Source organism: Acinonyx jubatus, chromosome C1 (genome assembly GCF_027475565.1).
Source record: "Acinonyx jubatus isolate Ajub_Pintada_27869175 chromosome C1, VMU_Ajub_asm_v1.0, whole genome shotgun sequence".
Lineage (NCBI taxonomy): Eukaryota > Metazoa > Chordata > Mammalia > Carnivora > Felidae > Acinonyx > Acinonyx jubatus.
Genome location: NC_069381.1, coordinates 30,924,612 through 30,941,710, shown reverse-complemented (window position 1 = coordinate 30,941,710; position 17,099 = coordinate 30,924,612). Strand labels below are relative to the sequence as shown.

General features: G+C 41.5%; 1 protein-coding gene and 1 long non-coding RNA gene across 3 annotated transcripts in view; one reads left to right on the top strand and one right to left on the bottom strand.

Annotated features, from left to right (window-relative positions):
- The first annotated feature begins 1,116 nt into the window (after positions 1–1,116).
- Positions 1,117–3,590, top strand: LOC128313463 (uncharacterized). Of its 2 annotated transcripts, none has more exons than XR_008294214.1 (3): positions 1,117–1,346; positions 2,633–3,124; positions 3,354–3,590. It is a non-coding gene; the product is annotated as an uncharacterized LOC128313463 (long non-coding RNA). The 2 variants fall into 2 exon arrangements; XR_008294215.1 differs by having other exon boundaries at positions 1,153–1,346; positions 2,633–2,834.
- Positions 1,697–17,099, bottom strand: part of SMAP2 (small ArfGAP2) — a 47,901-nt gene continuing 32,498 nt past the window's right edge. Inside the window, exons 3-10 of the mRNA XM_053212175.1 lie at positions 16,538–16,623; positions 15,487–15,565; positions 12,066–12,152; positions 10,953–11,034; positions 9,595–9,704; positions 8,614–8,779; positions 7,843–8,159; positions 1,697–3,056 (exon numbers count right to left, since the gene is read on the bottom strand). Of these exons, the coding sequence (XP_053068150.1) occupies positions 2,931–3,056; positions 7,843–8,159; positions 8,614–8,779; positions 9,595–9,704; positions 10,953–11,034; positions 12,066–12,152; positions 15,487–15,565; positions 16,538–16,623 (1,053 nt within the window). The 3' untranslated portion in view covers positions 1,697–2,930. The remainder of the gene's footprint in view (positions 3,057–7,842; positions 8,160–8,613; positions 8,780–9,594; positions 9,705–10,952; positions 11,035–12,065; positions 12,153–15,486; positions 15,566–16,537; positions 16,624–17,099) is intronic.

The following is a 17,099-nucleotide window of genomic DNA, read 5'->3' as shown; positions in this document are numbered from 1 at the left end:
TATGTGGATATTATATTCTAGATGCACAAGAGGCGATATTAACATGAGGTCTTTCCCAAACTTATTTCGGTGTTGTGGGGCACCTTTTAGCATCTCACATGCCTCATACGCAGTTCATGAAATGCTGCTCTCACTCCATTCTCCCCTACCCCCACCTACCATGGCCTGGGTTCAGCTTTCGCCATCTCTCTGGTCCACTAGATCTGGTCTTGTTCCCTCGAACACTTTGTTCTCAGCAGTGCAAGAGTGAGCAGCCTCAAACGCAACTCTGTGTCACTCCACCATTTACAACACTAAGGCTAACTCCTTCCTAGGGCATAGGAAGCCCCCACGATCTGGCTTGGCCATACCTCAGTCTCACTTCGCATACCGACTCACATCAGACCATACAATGAACTGCTTGCGCTTCCCCAAATGTTCTTGCTCTTTATCTTTGTTCACAGGGTGCTGTCTTTTATACTCTTCTCCCCGCTCACATCCAACCTGCTGGTTAACTCCTACCTCCCCTGTAAGACTAGTTCTGACACCCTGATCCTTAGAGAGTTATCCCTGACTGGGCTAGGAGCCCCTGAGCTCCCGTAATATACCGTATAAGCAATTCTAAATCTGTTGTGCCATGAGACTATGAACTTAAGAGCAGAAACTATGTCAGATTCATTTTTGCTCATCTGTTCTTCCCAAATTCTACAAGCTGATGGGTCCCAAGGCTCAGTCCTCTTCTCTCCACGCTTTCTCCTTAGGTACTTCATCTGGTCTCACGGCTTCACACACCATCCATACCCTGATGACTCCCAAACCAATACCTCCAGCCAAACAATTTCCAAGGCAGACATTTACGCTTGCTCTATTGTCTTTCCAAATCTCCACGGAAGTGGCTACTTATTCAGGTCTCAGTTCAAATGTAACTTCCTGACTACTCACTCCATCTTGGTGGTCACGCACCCACTCTCTCCTCTTGACTTGTCCTACCTTGTACTGTTACTATCTGAAATTAAACAGTCTATTTACTTGTTTTCTGTCTCTCCTACCACACTTATCCCATGAAATTGAGGAGTATTGATTCATTGCTTAGTGTTTGGCATATTGCAAAGACACTTATGAAACCATTTGCTGAATGAGTTAATGCCCAGCATAGGCCTGGCCCACGATACTTGCCAACATTTGAATGCTCAGGGTCCAACGCTGCGCAGAATGTACCACAGGAATTGCCTCATTTGACCATTGGCTCCACTTTACACTGAGACCCAGGGGTTCGGTGGCTTGCCCAGGAGTGGATATGAATATTGGCAGCCTGCTCCAGAGCTTACTTTCTTCGCCACTGTGCTATCCTCTCATTACCTCTGAAGGTATTTAGAAGGTGTCCTCGAAGGAAAGAAGGGAGGGTGGGAGGAAGGGAGGTGGCTCTCGGCTTCTCTATCTGTTGGGGAGTAAAGGACTTCTGACTTCTGGGTTCCGTGTTCTGTGGCTCTAGCGGGAGCGGATATGCACGGTTCCCTCAGCACACGCCTCCAGACACCACTGGACAAAGGACAAAGGTCCCCTCTCTGACCACCGGAGCCTGGGCCCTGTCCTTGGGGCATGCCCAGTATAGAATTTTTTTAGAATCCAGGAAGTGGGGGAACTGCGCCTGGAAAGCAGAAAACCTAGGTGCAGCTCCCCCTCCTCCGTGAGTGATACACAGCAAGAGCCAAGCAAATGGTCCTTCCCTGCAATATTTATTAAGGAATTTACACATACACAGGAGAAAGGCAACCAGGAATTGTGGTTCCCACAGGTGAAATCTTTTAAGCAAAGTTTTCTCGTTTTAATTTTCACGTAGGGTGAATAATGACCGAGAGGAAAGCTCCAGGCTCTCTGCCTCACACACCTGGAGAAGGTGGGGAAACAGCAGCCTGGGATACCATAGGCATGAGAGAGTGACTGGCGGATTGGGAGAGAAGGGGGAGGAGGAAGAGAGCGATCTGTGAGACTGCAATTTTTTTAAACTATAAGAAAAAGTGGCAACAGTTTTAGGCTGTTGATAAATTAACTCCTCTCTGTGTAAACCTAAAACAAAACAAAACACCCAGAGCAGATGGGGAAAGGATCCACACGCACACACACGCACACACACCACACACACACACGCAGTACACACATTAAGCTCTGCATTCCCGCTGGAGGGGCTGGTCCTCCAGCCATACAGCCAGATCCCACTGCAGGTAGCATGGAGGCGGGGCAGGGTGTGTGTTCTCGTGTGGGACCTTCGTAAAGTCTTTGGTGCTAATAAATGCTGACTGAAGCGGCGAGTCCTGAAGCCTCGATTCAGGGCAAAGTAGAGTAGTATTTTTGCTCATCCCTACAGCAGGGTGTTTGCCTCAGCTCAGGGCTAGGGCCAACCTGACCTAAGACGCAAGGGGTATTTAATTTGATTTCAGTACTTTCTTCTTTCCCATAAATTATGGGAGCATGATGCCTCCCTCTTCAACCAAAAATTTAAACATGCAGAAATAGCTTAGCAACACATACGGAAGTACCTCTGCACCTTCCCCTCTTTGCCTAAAAGACAACACCTACAGACCTTCCTGAGAGTCTGATAGGAGGTTTAACCTCACGGGAAAGGTACTCAAAGGTGTGCACTTTTCTCCCACAGTTTAAGTGCCTTCTGCCAACAATTCCTAAGGTGCTGGTGCCAGGAGAGGACTGGGGCTGAGGCTGCAGAGGAAGGCGGGATGGCGAGGGGACATGTTCGTCATAAAGCAACAGAGAGGCCTGCGTGTCCGGGAAGTGGCTGGGCTGGGCAGAATGCCAACCCCCAAACGACAGATTGCGTAATTTCTAAACCAAACAGAGAGGTAGGAAAGGGGGATGGGGTGGGAGGAGTTGGGGAAAGAGGAAAAGTGGGGGAGAGAGGGCTGAGGAGAGTGGTAGCCATACAGGTGTTTTGTTTTTTATTTCCACATCTGAGGGCTGAGAGTCTGATTTGCTGCCTGTCCATTTCCGCCGCTCATCGACTGTCCATAGCTCAGCATGCCATGGGCTCCACAGAAGTTCATCCCAGCCATCTGCTGGGTCATCTGAAAGGGAGAGAGGAGACTTTCAGACCAGGCTGTGGGCATGCAGCCAATTACTGCAAAAAGACAGGGTAGGAGTCCTTCTGTCTGCGGGGAGGGGGCAATGAGACAAGGGGAACTGTTATGGGACAGATCTGCCCTGAACCTTAACAGATCATTTTGAGGGCTCCAGATCATGTAAATGAAGGACTTTTCAGAAAGGAGATGTTGACAGAGACGAGTGCTCAGGGAAGGAAAGGAGTCCTAGGGCTAGTCAACATAAAAGCATCGTGAGAAGCTATTCTCTTTTTCCCTCTCTAGTCTTTCCTCCTAAAAAGAAGGGGCCTATTGTTAACTTGCTGGCCCCGAGAGTTACAGACGAGCCCCGGACCAGCGCTCCTGTTCTATCTCCAGCAGAGTTATTACTGTCAGTGTCAGTGAAGTGCTTGTGCACACTCAAGCACAGAGAAAAAGAAAGAGAAACTGGACTGTTCAGAATGAACAAAGGAAGGCAAAAAAAAAAAAAGAAAGAAAGAAAGAAAGAAAGAAAGAAAGAAAGAAAGAAAGAAAGAAAGAAAGAAAGAAAAAAAGACCAACATGTCTTCAGTGTGTGAGAAGGGAAGTTGCTGGGTGAAAAGAACCAATGGAATAAGGTCTGGGTGGGGCTGAGGCCTCTTTATGAATGAGACTGAAAGACTGGCCTCTGGGAGTGAACAGAAGAAACTACTTATCAAGAAAAATGCCTTAAATTTCCCAAGTCTGGTACATTTCTGTACAAGTGTTTTTCTTGAGAAGTTCTATTTTTCTCCCACCAATATTTTTTAAAGAAAACCTCAAGCTTATAGAAAAGCTGAAAGAATATAACGAAACCCATAAGTCCTTCCTTAAATTCACAATTGGTAACACTTTGCCGTATTTTCTCTCTGAGATAGATATATCTTGTGTGGGATCTTCATATATATATATATATATATATATATATATATATATATATGAATTTTTGATGAGCATTGAAAATTGCAGAACATAACATTTCATCTCTTAGTAAGTTAGGAGGCATCTCATAAGAAAGAACACTTTCCTAGAACCACAATACAAGAGATTTGATATGAATACAATAATATATGTTACATTTCATTTTCACGTCTCTTGTCTCCTTTAATATAGAATAATTCCCCCACCACTTTTTCTTTCTTGACACCGTTTTAGGAATCCAGGCCGTTATTTTGCAGTAAATCCTCTGATTTGGATTCACCTTACATTTTCTCATGATTGGATCCAAGTTAAATACTTTTGGCAAGATTTCTATAGAAGTGATATTGTGTCCTTCTTAGTACAAGATACCAGGAGGCACATGATGTTAATTTGTCCCATTGTTGCTAATCTGATGTTTGAGCACTTGGCTAGGGTAGTATCCACTGTTTTTTTTCACTGTAATGTGTATGTAATCTAAAGGGTATTTCTTGGAGAATATGTGAATACCCTATTCTTTCTACAATTACTAGATGCCATAAGGCATCTAGGCACTGTAAATCTAAGGCAGTGTAAATAAGGCTTTCCCTCCCTCTCTCTTCCACACCCATTTAAAAATATGTATCACTATGGACTCATGGATTTTTTTTTTTCCCTTCAGTGTTATAATCCATAAGTATCACTCTTTTGGATGTTCACACTATCCCACGTTTGGACAGCGGGAGCCTCTGGAAGTTGGCTCATATGTCCTCTTGACATGTCCTAATCAGTTTCACAGCACTTCATTACATATACAAATAAACATGAAGGACTGAAAATAGGCAAATTAAAACCCCACCTATGAAAGCTAGAAAAAGAAAAGCAAAAGTAAATCAAAAGACAGCATAAGAAGGAAACAAGAGATAAAACAGAAATTGAAGTCAAAAACAAACAAACAAACAAAAAATTGTGGAATAAATAAAACAAAATCCTGTGGGTTTTAAAAATATATATATAATTAACAAAATAGACCACCAGTTAACCTAATTGAAAGCAAGGGCAAAGGGAAAGGAGAACACAAACATACAAAATAGGAAATGACAAGGGAGAAATAACTACTGGAACAGGAAACTAAAAAGTCATGAGACAGACTGCTTGGTATAATCTTTGATAAATGAATTTAAAACCTTAGGTTCACTGGCTAATCTAGGCACCTAGAGTTTTCCACAGCTGACTTTCATAGAACAGAGAAAGCTATCAAAGAATCAGTACACACCAAAAAAGCAAAAGGCCCATACAGTGGCACATGGGAATTCCGAATTCCACCCCATCTCCAAAGACCAATACTATATAAATGATTCCAGACTCCAGAAAAAGGAAAGCATGAAGACAGTTTTTATAAAGCAGTTAAACATCGCCTCCTAAACTTGAGAAAGATAGCCAAGGGCATGCGTACGTGTGGACACGCACGCACGCTGCTCCACCGATACTCCTTCGCCCATCTTTTTGCTTTCAGACTTGGAATCGCTCTTGTTTCAGTTGGGTTTCTTTGCATCTAGTGTAAAATCAGCCATTGCTCTGTGAGCCAATTTAAACATCTTTTTCTTTTCATAGAAGAGCTACCTATTGATATGACTGATGTGTTTGGTCTTAATTTTATCACATTACATTTTTGCTGTGTTTATTATATTTGCTGTACTTCATAGTCTATGCATTCCATTTTATTCTAAAATATTTGCTTGGCATTTATAAAGTTTCATTTTTGTTCTAGTGGTTACCTTTATGCTAATACTTTCTTTTGCTTGCTTTAGTCTGTACTCAAGCTTCTACCATTTGGTTTGTCAGCTTATTTCATCCTTGGACTTCCACCTATTTCCTAACAATCAGTTTATTCTACTTCCCCCTTCTCACTTTCTCCTCCCATTATGTTCAGTTGCATTGCTTGTTCAGAATACTATATATATTCTTCTACCCTTATCATTACCTTAATTTTAGATTCTCAATTAAATATTTAATCATCATCGGTCCTTCTGCCAAAATGTCCTCAGTCATCTCTTAAATGGATGAAGCTTGTCTTCTGGTATACTCCTCAGGAAAGACTTATAAGTCTTGACTTCTTACATATTTAAGATTTTTTTAAAGATTTTTTTTTAATAGCTTCAATCCTTGAAGGATGATAGCTTGTCTAGCTATAAAATACCTGTCTCATGTGTACGTGAGTACCTTGTTGTTGTTTTGTCTGTTGCTATTAGAAGTCTGTTCCTTTTGCTTTATAGATGGCAGATCTTGGGGGTTGGGTGGTGGTAAGGAGAGGGTTGGAGCCCTCAGAACTTTTCTTATTCCATAAAGTCTCAAAGTTTACTGAGATGTATGTTAGAGTTGACCATTCTGGATCAACTTTTCCATACACAGTAGGCTCTTTCAATATTGTATTCAAGTCTTTTGTTTATAGGAAGTTTTCTTGTATTACAGATTTAAATATATTAATTCTGCTCCACTATATTGTTTTTCTTCTTTGGCAGTCTCCAAATATATTTATGTTAGGCCTTCTTTGCTTAATTTCTGTATCACTTTCTCTTGGATTTATTTTCCTGCTTTCTATATTTAGTTTCCATTCTCTTACCTGTTTCATGACTTTCTTCAATGCAAAATATATTTTCAGTTGAATCTATTCTTCTCTGGGTAACTTGTAATTCAGTCTTTATTTCTATGATAATTGTCTTTTTTCAATTTACTTCCTGAATTTAGTAGTTTCATTTCACAACTTCCAGTTTTTTGTCCATTTTGGTTCTAAGCTTTTAAATTTCTGGTTCAAGCTGTTTCGTCTTCCATTATTAAAGGACATTTCCTTCAGGTTGGTGGTTTGTGTAACAGTTTTCTTCTGTTCATGGCCGTTTTGGGGGGGAGAATTTTCATTTATTGAAATGTTTTGATTTTCATTTTCTAGTTTCTTCCCATAGTAGTTCTGTATAAATGTCACTTGCCACCTTCTGTTTATTTTGTAGTGCCTTGTCTTCTGAATCAGCAATACTACAGCCAGGTGTGAGGGGTTTGGGGAAGCTTGCTAGATTTCTTAGTTCAAGAGTGCCCTCTTCGGTCACTATAGTGAAATGATTATTTGGATGGGGGGAAGAGGATGGTTTATCTTCTCATCTTGTAATTCCTTCTTTCCACTTCTCATTTGTTACTTTCCTTTCATTACCAGGTCCCCAAAGGGCACCTCTTCCTTCTAAGTCACCTCCATTACCCTTGAAGCAATACTTTTCCAGAGATACCACCTATTACCCTGTATATTTCAGGCCCCTCATTTTCGATTCTCCACGTAACCAGAGTTCTAGTTGCTAAGTCTCAGACCTCTTCTCAATGTGCCCCTGATTGAGATACGTCTTTCTCTTTCTAGGGGATGATTTTATCTATGTTCTGTCACCTTTAGCCCCCTGCACCTTCTCGTCTTTCCACACAAGTCTCTCTGATGATGGCTCTGCTGGATTTGGTTGATCCCACCATGTAACTTGAAGTTTGGAGTATTCTGTCTACTGGATGTGGTAGTCATGGGTTATAAGTGGTTTTACTTGCACTCCTTGTTTACCTGTATAGGTTGTTTCTGCTATTGTTTTAATATAAGTGTGGAGAAATTTAGATTTAGGCAGTTGCCCTCATTTTACAGTAACCCAGAACTCCTCAGAAAATCTGCCATTGGGCAGATCTGGAAAAGAAAAGGGCGTGGCAAACCTAAGAAGGTCTCTGCGTTATCTATCTCATCTACACTGTAAGGATTCAAAGAATAAGGAAGAGACAAAATGAGATGGCCTTGAGGAAGGCTCAAAAACCCTTGTCCCAAGTAAATGGGGTAGCTTACCTGAGTAAGGTTCCACTGCAGCTGCTGAGCTGGCTGAACCCCATACATTGTCTGGGGCACAGCTGCCATGCCTGCCATGTAGCCAGCTTGCTGGGTGGTCATCATTCCATTTGGCACACCCATCATTGAAGCCTGCATGCCACCCATATAGCCTGCAGGCATGGCCATGGGGGCAACCATCCCAGAAGCTCCTGGCTGAGCTACCATGCCTACTGGAGGGGGCATCATGCTCCCCATTATGCTGTTAGGAGGTGTGACCCCAGGGAAGCTGGGGTAGGCTGTGGGATACGCCATCTGAGCTGGAGCCATGAACATTGCTGCCAAGAAAACACACACACAGGTTTAAGAGGAAAGTGCACAAAGTCAATCTAAATTCTCACTGGCTACTCCTTTCCAGCTAGAATTTCTCAGTAGCATTTCTACTCAACTCATAATGCTCGTTTACATAGCAAAATAGATTCCCTACAAGGCTTGCGACAGCTTACCAGTGGGCTGCCGACTTAGCCACTTTCCTTTCAGGGTCCAGGTCCAGACCTTGAGTCAGACTTCACACAAGTGTGACACCAGACCCCACAGGAGTATGGCTCTGAGTTACATTACTACCCATCTGCTGACACTTCGTAGCTTCACAAAAAAATGTCAGCTTCAGGTTTGTTTACAGTATAACGTCCTGGCCCCCAAAGCAATTGCTCCTTATTACAACAAGTAATTCTTGCATATAAGTCCTCTTGTCTCTATCTGGCATTTTGCCACCACCCCCATGAATTCTACCTTGGGCAGGCATTTGAGGTGTCTGGGATCCATACAGTGAAAGGATGGAGTCTTTTGAGAGCTGTTTCTTGCCTGTTTCTTCTGATTTGCTCCCTGGCTCTGGAAACAGGTTCAGGTTTTCAGGAACAGAGCCAGCACTCCCTGAAGTTGGCATGGAACCTACAACCTTAGGGCAAAGAGGGGAGGGGGAGAATTGGAATGGTTCTCACAGGGGTCTCGGTAAGGACCTCCCTCATCTCTCTGCCGCTTCTAACATCTGCAATAAGAATTCACAGCTCAAGTTAATAGCTTCCTAACATTCCTACCATACAAATATGTGAAAACACCGGATAGTTAAGTTCTGGTACAATTCTTTGATCTACAGAACAAATCTACAGATTTGGTGAAAAACAAACAAACAAACAAACAAATAAAAACAACCTACAAATGATGCAGCCACAGAGAATGGAGTTTAGGTCCCAGCACAGCCATTTACTAGTCGCATAATGAGAGGCTAGTCACATAACCTTTCTGAATTCATGTTTCCTCATCAATAAACTCCCTGTTTTGTAGGGTTGTGGTAAATATTTTAAATTATAAAAGAAATATGCAAGCTGATATACAAAATCACCTAGCACTGTGCCTGGTCCTAAGCAGGCATTCCACAGATGGTGGTCATTAATAGTTTCAAGTCTTTCAAACCTACAAATTCTCTGGCAGTAACTCATGCTGAGGAGCTGACCTAAAGTACCAGCCTTTATAAGGTGACACACCTTCAACAGAAGCCCACTCAAAGGACTCACTCTTTTGGGGCAGGAGACAAAATGGAATGAATAGTAATCTTGGGCTGTAACAGAGATGACAATATTAAGGGAAGAATCAAGAAATCAAGAAAACCGAAGTCCAATTCCACCAAGGAAGTATGACTTGGCTCCATTACTAAGTTATCAAAATTACCCTTTTCAAAATGCTCTTTAATTCGGAGGAGCCCACGTGACTCACCTTTCTGGAAACTGAAGAAGAGGGGGATGGAACAGAAGCCAAAAGATCTAAATCCTTCTCTAGAGTATTGCTGGTCTTACTATTTGCAATGGAGCAGGACACAGGAGCATCTGGAAAGAGAGATGAAAGCTAACCTGTAGCACTGCTCATTAAGTCCATGTCTTTCTTCTGTTCTAGACGAGAAGCAGACAGAGTAGGCCTATGCTCCATCAGGGCCCTGGAAATCTAAGCTTCTGAAACCACCCAGCTTGGATGGGACCTCTCAAAAAAGACCTCACCCTATGTTCCCAGGAGCATGCCGGAGAAGCCTGCAGCCCAGCTATCAGGCACAGGGCAGCAGAAACCCAGGCCTGAAGGCTATATTAGCACCACAGCAAACGGGCTGGCTGGCTCCCTTCCAGCTATGTGAGGGGTAAAGCTGTGTAGCTTTTATCTCTTTTTCAGAGATAAATGAAAATGAAAGGTACAGAAATTATAAACCTAAATAGCCAATAACCTAAATCAGCAGAAATGTACTAAAGTATAGCCGTCAGATCTGTGAAAGGTAAAGAGTACTCTATTTCTGAAAGGGGCAGAACCGCTAGTTCAGGGTTTCAAAGGTTTGGAGAAAAATAAACACAGGTAATAATAGGCCATCTCAGAAACAGGCTGCACCTGAAAAATGAGAGGGCTGGGGCATGGCTCACAGGTGCTGCTTTAGTGAAGCTTGCTGACCTTTACTGAATGATTAGTATGTGCCAGGTAAGAGGCCAAGAGCTTGAGAGGCACTATCTCATTTAATCCTTCCAGCACTTTTGAAGTAGAGACTGTTATCATCTTTGCAGACACAGATTAGGAAAGTACTGTTCAGAGGTTAAGCAAACTACCCAGGGTCACATAGGTAGCAAGTGGAGAGATGGACCTCTGACTCCAAAGGCCATGCTCTTAAACCACGACACTATACTGTCATTCTGAAAAGCGTAAACACTTCTTAGAACAACTGCTCAGACATAAAACAACAGGAAAAACATGAGAGAACAATCTAAATGATGAAGACACAAACTGAAGAATCCCATCTCCACCTATCTTCCCAGGGTGACTGAGAACTCATCATAATTTGTAAGATTATGGGAGTGGAAAAGTCTGACTTTTTTTTTTAAGTTTATTTATTTATTTTGAGAGAGAAAGAAAGTGTGAGTAGTATAGTAATCTTGGGCTGGGGGGGGGGTGGAGGGGTGGAGAGAGGGAGAGCTCTGTACTGTCAGCACAGAGCCCCATGCGGGGCTTGAACCCACAAACCACGAGATCATGGCCTGAGCCGAAGTCAGACGCTTAAATGGACTGAGCCACTCAGGCGCCCCGAAAAGTCTGACTCTTACCAAGGCCCAACAAATCCATGACAGGTGCTGAGGATTTCGGGGAGCTTTTCCGAGGTAGCTGTGGATCTTCTTTTTTCTGTGGCTAAGGTGAAAATATGTTAAAGAAAGAAATAAGCAGGTGTTTTTGAACGCTTTTTTCCCCCCTCTTCACTGTAAAGCCACAGGTATTCTTGTGGTATGGCTGCTGTTATTCAAAGGGTTACCAAAGAAACAAAACTCAGGAAGTGTCAGGTGAAAGAATCAAGTCAGGAAGTACGAGTGCATAAACCAAGCCTAAGGTGAAAAAAATATCGTCTGTGCTTGTTTGGCTTTCTGAAACCAAGACAACCACACCAGGAGGTCCAACCAAAACAGCAGGTTTGGGTCCCAGGAAAAGCCAAGAACAAAGGTGGGTGTCTGACGGTGTAAGAGCCAAGAGCCAACAAATCTCCCAGTGATTAGAAAACCTTTGATACCAAAAGGGAGATCAGTTTAAAGATTACCTAATTCACTCTGCCAATATCATTAAGGACTGTGTTCTGCAGGCAGTGCGACTCAGAGTGATGATAAAAGACTCTTCCTTAAGCAAATAGTAAAAAGTCCTCTCTCCCAAGATTCCAAGCTCTTACATTAGGGTATCTACTACTACAGCCACAATGTCCTGTGAAAAAAGAAAGGTGTCTACTTCAATATGACAGAGCAAGAATACAAGAAGGAGTGCAATGGATTAGTACGGCCAGGCTTCTGGACTGTTCTTAACTGCAACAGGAAAATGAGGCAGAGAGGGTCTAAAGAGAGAAGGATTAATGTAGCATCTGCTCAGAAGGTATCACATAGCCTAGGCATTCCGGCATGGAACGTGCCTCCTGCTCAGAAGGGCAGATGCAGTTCCCAAACTCCCAACCAGCCCCAAGGAGAAGTGTCACGGAGCAGCTGAGGCAGCAAGAAGGCAATGGGAAAGCAGCAGAAATGGCAGCAGGCAATCTAATGTAAATGTGGAACCCTTGGGCCCCAGGAAAAGTGGTGCAGTATGCTATCAACCGCACCCCACCCACCAGAAGGCCTCCTACCCCTCCCCTCCACATATAAACACACCTGAGGTCATCCACCCAGTGCAAAGACTTTCCCACTTACCATTTTAACTTTCTCAAAAACAACAGGTTCCATTTTTTTCTCTGGAGCTGGTTCACTCCCTCTTTTCCACTTGTCATCTTTTTCTTTCTATAATGATTTAACAAAACAAGACAAAGAACACACGTGACTAATAGTTTGAAAATTATAATTCCAAATGTGCAAAAAGGACACAAAATATTCCTGTTGAACGGATGCAGGGTCTGACAAACTTGGGGGTTTCTTCATATGGGGCATGAGAGCTGGCCTCTTCCACATTAGCCTTAGTGCTGTAAGAGACATCTTTCACATACCATTAAGTACCTCCTCATTCTGTCTAACTCATTTGTGACTCCTGAACTGTGAGTCTAGGCTATCTATAGAAGTTAAAAATGTTTTACCAGTTTGCTGCCCCTTTGTGACTCAAGTTTAACTTGCTCATGCTTGGAGGCGAGCCGCCTCACCTTGGTACAACAGTGAATAAGTTCATGTTCATCTTACTTGACAGATATCCTTTGTGATTTTATTTTTTTTTTTAATGTTCATTTATTTTTTAGAGAGAAACAGAACACAAGTGGAGAAGGGACAGAGAGAGAGGGGGACACAGAATCTGAAGCAGGCTCCAAGCTCCAAGCTGTCAGCATAGAGCCTGACGCAGGGCTCAAACCCACGAACTGTGAGATCATGACCTGAGCCAAAGTCGGATGCTTAAACAATTGAGCTACCCAGGCACTCTCTCCCTTGTGTTTTTAAATTCAATCATAAGTCTTCCCAGTCTTTATCTCCTTTTTTAAAAGTCAGGAAATAAACTGTAATTTCAAGCTTAAGGATTAGGGAAACAAAAATCAAGGAAATAAGGCAAAAAAAAAAAAAAAAGAGCAAAAGGATTAAAGTATCCCTTTTAGGGTGTCCTGAATAAAATCAAAAGCACTTCAAAAATAAAAGATCAGAATGTCTCAGTTTCTGTTACTTCCAGAGGCAGTTTCATAATGCTTTCATAGACTATAATGTTATTAGTCACATTTTTAACACCAAATAAATGTTGTCACATTTTTAACATTTAAATGCAAAAAAACAAAAACAAAAACAAAAAAAAACAAACCACAGAGTAAACTTAAGACAGGCATATAAAAGTACATTTAAAAAAATGTTCAGCCTTGCCTATGATCAAAAAATGAAGTTTAAAATACTTTTTTGAGAGGAGAAAGATCTCAGTAATACCTAACGTTGATATGGATGAACTAGCCCTCTTACATGACACTGAGAACAGAGTATAAAACAGTACAACTTCTGGAAAGTATACTAGCAAAAGGAGGAAGAGACAAATACTGAAGCCCTTCAACCTAGATAATACCGTATCTTGTAACGTATCTTAAGAAAATAATCCAAAATATGGAAATATAACTCTATGCAGCAAGAAGTTCACCCCAGAATTATCTATGCTGAAGGAAAATTTAAACAATCTCTCTTGTCTCCTATATTGTCTCTTCCACAGAAGGAAAATGGTAAAATATACTGTGAGCTAGTTACTCACTGAAGGATGTAACAATTAAAAGCTATGAACACTATATAAGTACATAAAAACATATGATATGCTAAATTGAATGAAAATAGTAGACAATCTATATAACTATTATAATTAGGCCTCCAGAAAGTAACTACATAGGAAAAAGGAGGGAACACACCAAGGTGATAATCATTGGTAAAGATGATAAGAGTAGGCATAGATTTTCCACTTCAATTTTCATATTATCTGTAATATGATATTTTAATCACAAAAGAACACGTGTGGCTATGTCTGTTCCACACACGGTGCAATGTTTTAATACAGAACACTTAATTTCTCAAAGTTAAAAACGCTTTCTCTGTCCATTTAAAAATAATACTCTTTAATTAACAGAACCACTTTCTTTTCAACTTGATACTGTCTTCACTTAGCAAATATTAATTCTTGGCATATAAATCTTCACAAGGATATTTTTAAAACTAAGTACATCAAAGAAAAAATTTTTGGAATAGATTTTTGGTAAACAGGAGGTATTTCCTCCCTAAGTGAAAACATTCCGTGATTAAAACGGGCTGTTTACATGGGTACAGTACAGCAGCAACATAATTATGAATGAACACTATCTTCATACGGCCACTCTTCCCTCCTCCCCCATCTTCTGGATTGTCTCAGATACTCTTTTCTGACCTTGTATGATTTCTTATCTTTTGGTACAATTGACAGAGCTAAGCAGACCATAGTTTTCTACAAATAAAAGGAGATATGTGTGCTTTGGTTCCAAACTCTTTTTGATGATGCCATCCAAGCTGTGGCTGTACACTGGGTTAATTCTCTCTTGAAACGGTTAGGATAAATTCCAGGTTCCTTTTCTGGATGACCACAAGTAAGAGTCCCTCACACTGAGTTCAGAAGGAATCATCTTTACCCAACTAAATGTATTACCTTGCACTTCCCTGCCTACATTGAAACTCACCTACAAGTTGATGGCCCTTTTCACACAAACCCAAAACATCAATCTGGAGTATGTTCCAATTAGTTTGACTTTAAATTCCCTGGAAGGACTTAGAGCCCTGTGAAAATTTAAGTGATTTCACGGGCTAGTACAAACCCCATTAAAAGGCAAAACTAGATAGATGATAGATAGATAGATAGATAGATAGATAGACAGATAGACAGACAGACAGACAGACAGACAGGGCTCATGCGTGCGAGAGCTGGAGAATCCCATACTCTCTTCTCTATACTTCTGCAGACAAAGAAATAGTCAATTATTCCTAAGCAAATTTACTGTAGAATCTTGTCAAAAGTTTTTTTAGGTCTAAATAATTATATTGGTTCTCCTTTAGCTGTCATTAGTCAGACCTATCTTCTTCTTCCAGAAACCATGCTGTATTTCCTCCTGTATATTATACTTGCCTTAGCTGTCAGACATCGTATTTGATTCTAACCACATGCCTAGGATGGAAAGCGAGCTTGGCAACTAGTAGTCTCCTCCTAAAACCCTTCTCAGGAACAGGGTCCCACTGGCAATTAGCCCATCAACACACTGGAAATACATCCTGGCCAAACTGAAGAAAAACTCTGGTGATTTCATTAATTTTGTTGACGTCATTTACAGAAAAAATGCACATATACACACACATGTTTACACATATTATTGTTTGATCTAGTATGCCTAATATGTCCATTTGAAGAAACAATTTGGAAGTGGGAATCACTAACACCTAAATACAGATCAAGGCAAAGAACTCACTAATGATTTGCCCTATCTGTCCCTGATGCAGAAGTCTGCTCCATATTTCATGGTCTTGACTCAATAATTGGCTTTTTTCTACTTTTTAAAAATGGCTTTGGAGTATTTCAGTGGCTCTTCTCAAATTCTTCCCTGGCCTGATTAATAAGCAAACTACTCATTATGAACAAAGCTTGATAACCAACCCTAAAGGCATTGATGTCCAAACTTCGGTCCATGTATTTCTTCTTCTCATATTTATCTCGAATAAATCCCTCAACAGCTCTGCAGAAAGCTTATTAAGGATAAGTCAAACAAATCCTTCCCCCAGTATGACTACAATAGGTCAATCTGTATTCAGTGTAACGTTGTTCTCCCCTCTCCCTCCTGCCTGGTTTCTCCATATGGTTCCTGTTTCTTCACATGCAGTTTCCCCGACCAAAACCTTACAATGCCTCCGTCACCGTTACTGCCATTTCCTATGACTTTCCTTCAGGGTAATGATAGCAGCAAATGGGCTTATTCTTCATATGGACATCAGAGGAACCTGTGGCTCTTCTAGAATACTGGTACAGCAGTCAATTATCTATTTTAAAACCCTTAGGTCAATAGGCCTTAAACAAAGGCAACTGAGTGCCCTTAAAGCTATTAACTCTTGTGCCCCACTACCAGATTCTGCTGTATATCTTTTGCAGGGCCCCAAATCTACATTTTAACAGGTTCCACCTGCACCCAACAAAAGGCAAACTCTAGCGAGACAGTTTACAAACCACATTTGAGAAGCACTGCCTTTAGGGGGTTTGGTGTTGTGAGTAGGGTGCTATCCCCTGTTGACAGGGGAAGAAGGTTATTGATTAGCTGGTCAGTAACAGTTAATTCTTTCACATAGGACACAGAAAAGGCATTTAAAAATGAATGGTAGTTTTACTGATTCAATACAGCACAGTAATCTACTCTTTTCAGCACACAATAGTTTCAGAGATGCCAAGACTATCAGAGATGTCACTTTGTGGGAGAATTCAGTGAACTACTGCAGTCTTAATTCTTGAATGAATCTTCCCCATGTGACAGCACCATTCCGACATCAGAAAGTACACATATGCTTTTTGTATGTGTTGGTGGCAGGAGAGAAGAAAGAAAGACTTTGTCTAAACCACATAGAGACGGCCCAGTCAGATCACGGGGCTTGAGTCTTGTGTGACTTTCCCCAAACACCAAAATACCACTCAGCCTTCTAAGTTGCTCCAAAAAAGATACGGGTCTATTTGAGGTCGCCGAAAAGTCTCAGGAAGATAGGCTTCATAGAGTCGGTTTGCCTTTCCATTCCCCATCTCTTGCATGCACTGCAATCAAAGAGATGGGGACACATGGAATGTCAGATGAGAAAAGAACTGGAAAACTCACCCAACTGCAGCATTTTACAACTGAAGGACCAACCAAACAATGGCAGAACCAAGATCTACGTGCATACCTGATTTCCAGAACACCATTCTCTCCACTGCCAACCATTTGCTCCCATGGTTGTCGTTCCCATCCCCCTCCCCGAGTTCTTTTTCTTGAAAGATTCATCTGACAAGATGCATTTAATTCAGTAATAATTCAAGATCCCATTTGAGGGCCCAAGACACATAACTACCAATCAAAATGTCTACTTGATAGGCAATAATCAGTATCGAATCAGGCAGGCAATAATTGGGCAATAACTACAATTCTGAGTTTATACTATTAATTAATCTATTCGGCTTTATTACCAATAAATGTGTTTCCCATGAGGCCTTTGAAATAGATTCCTTAGCACTTGTGAGGGACAAATCCCAAG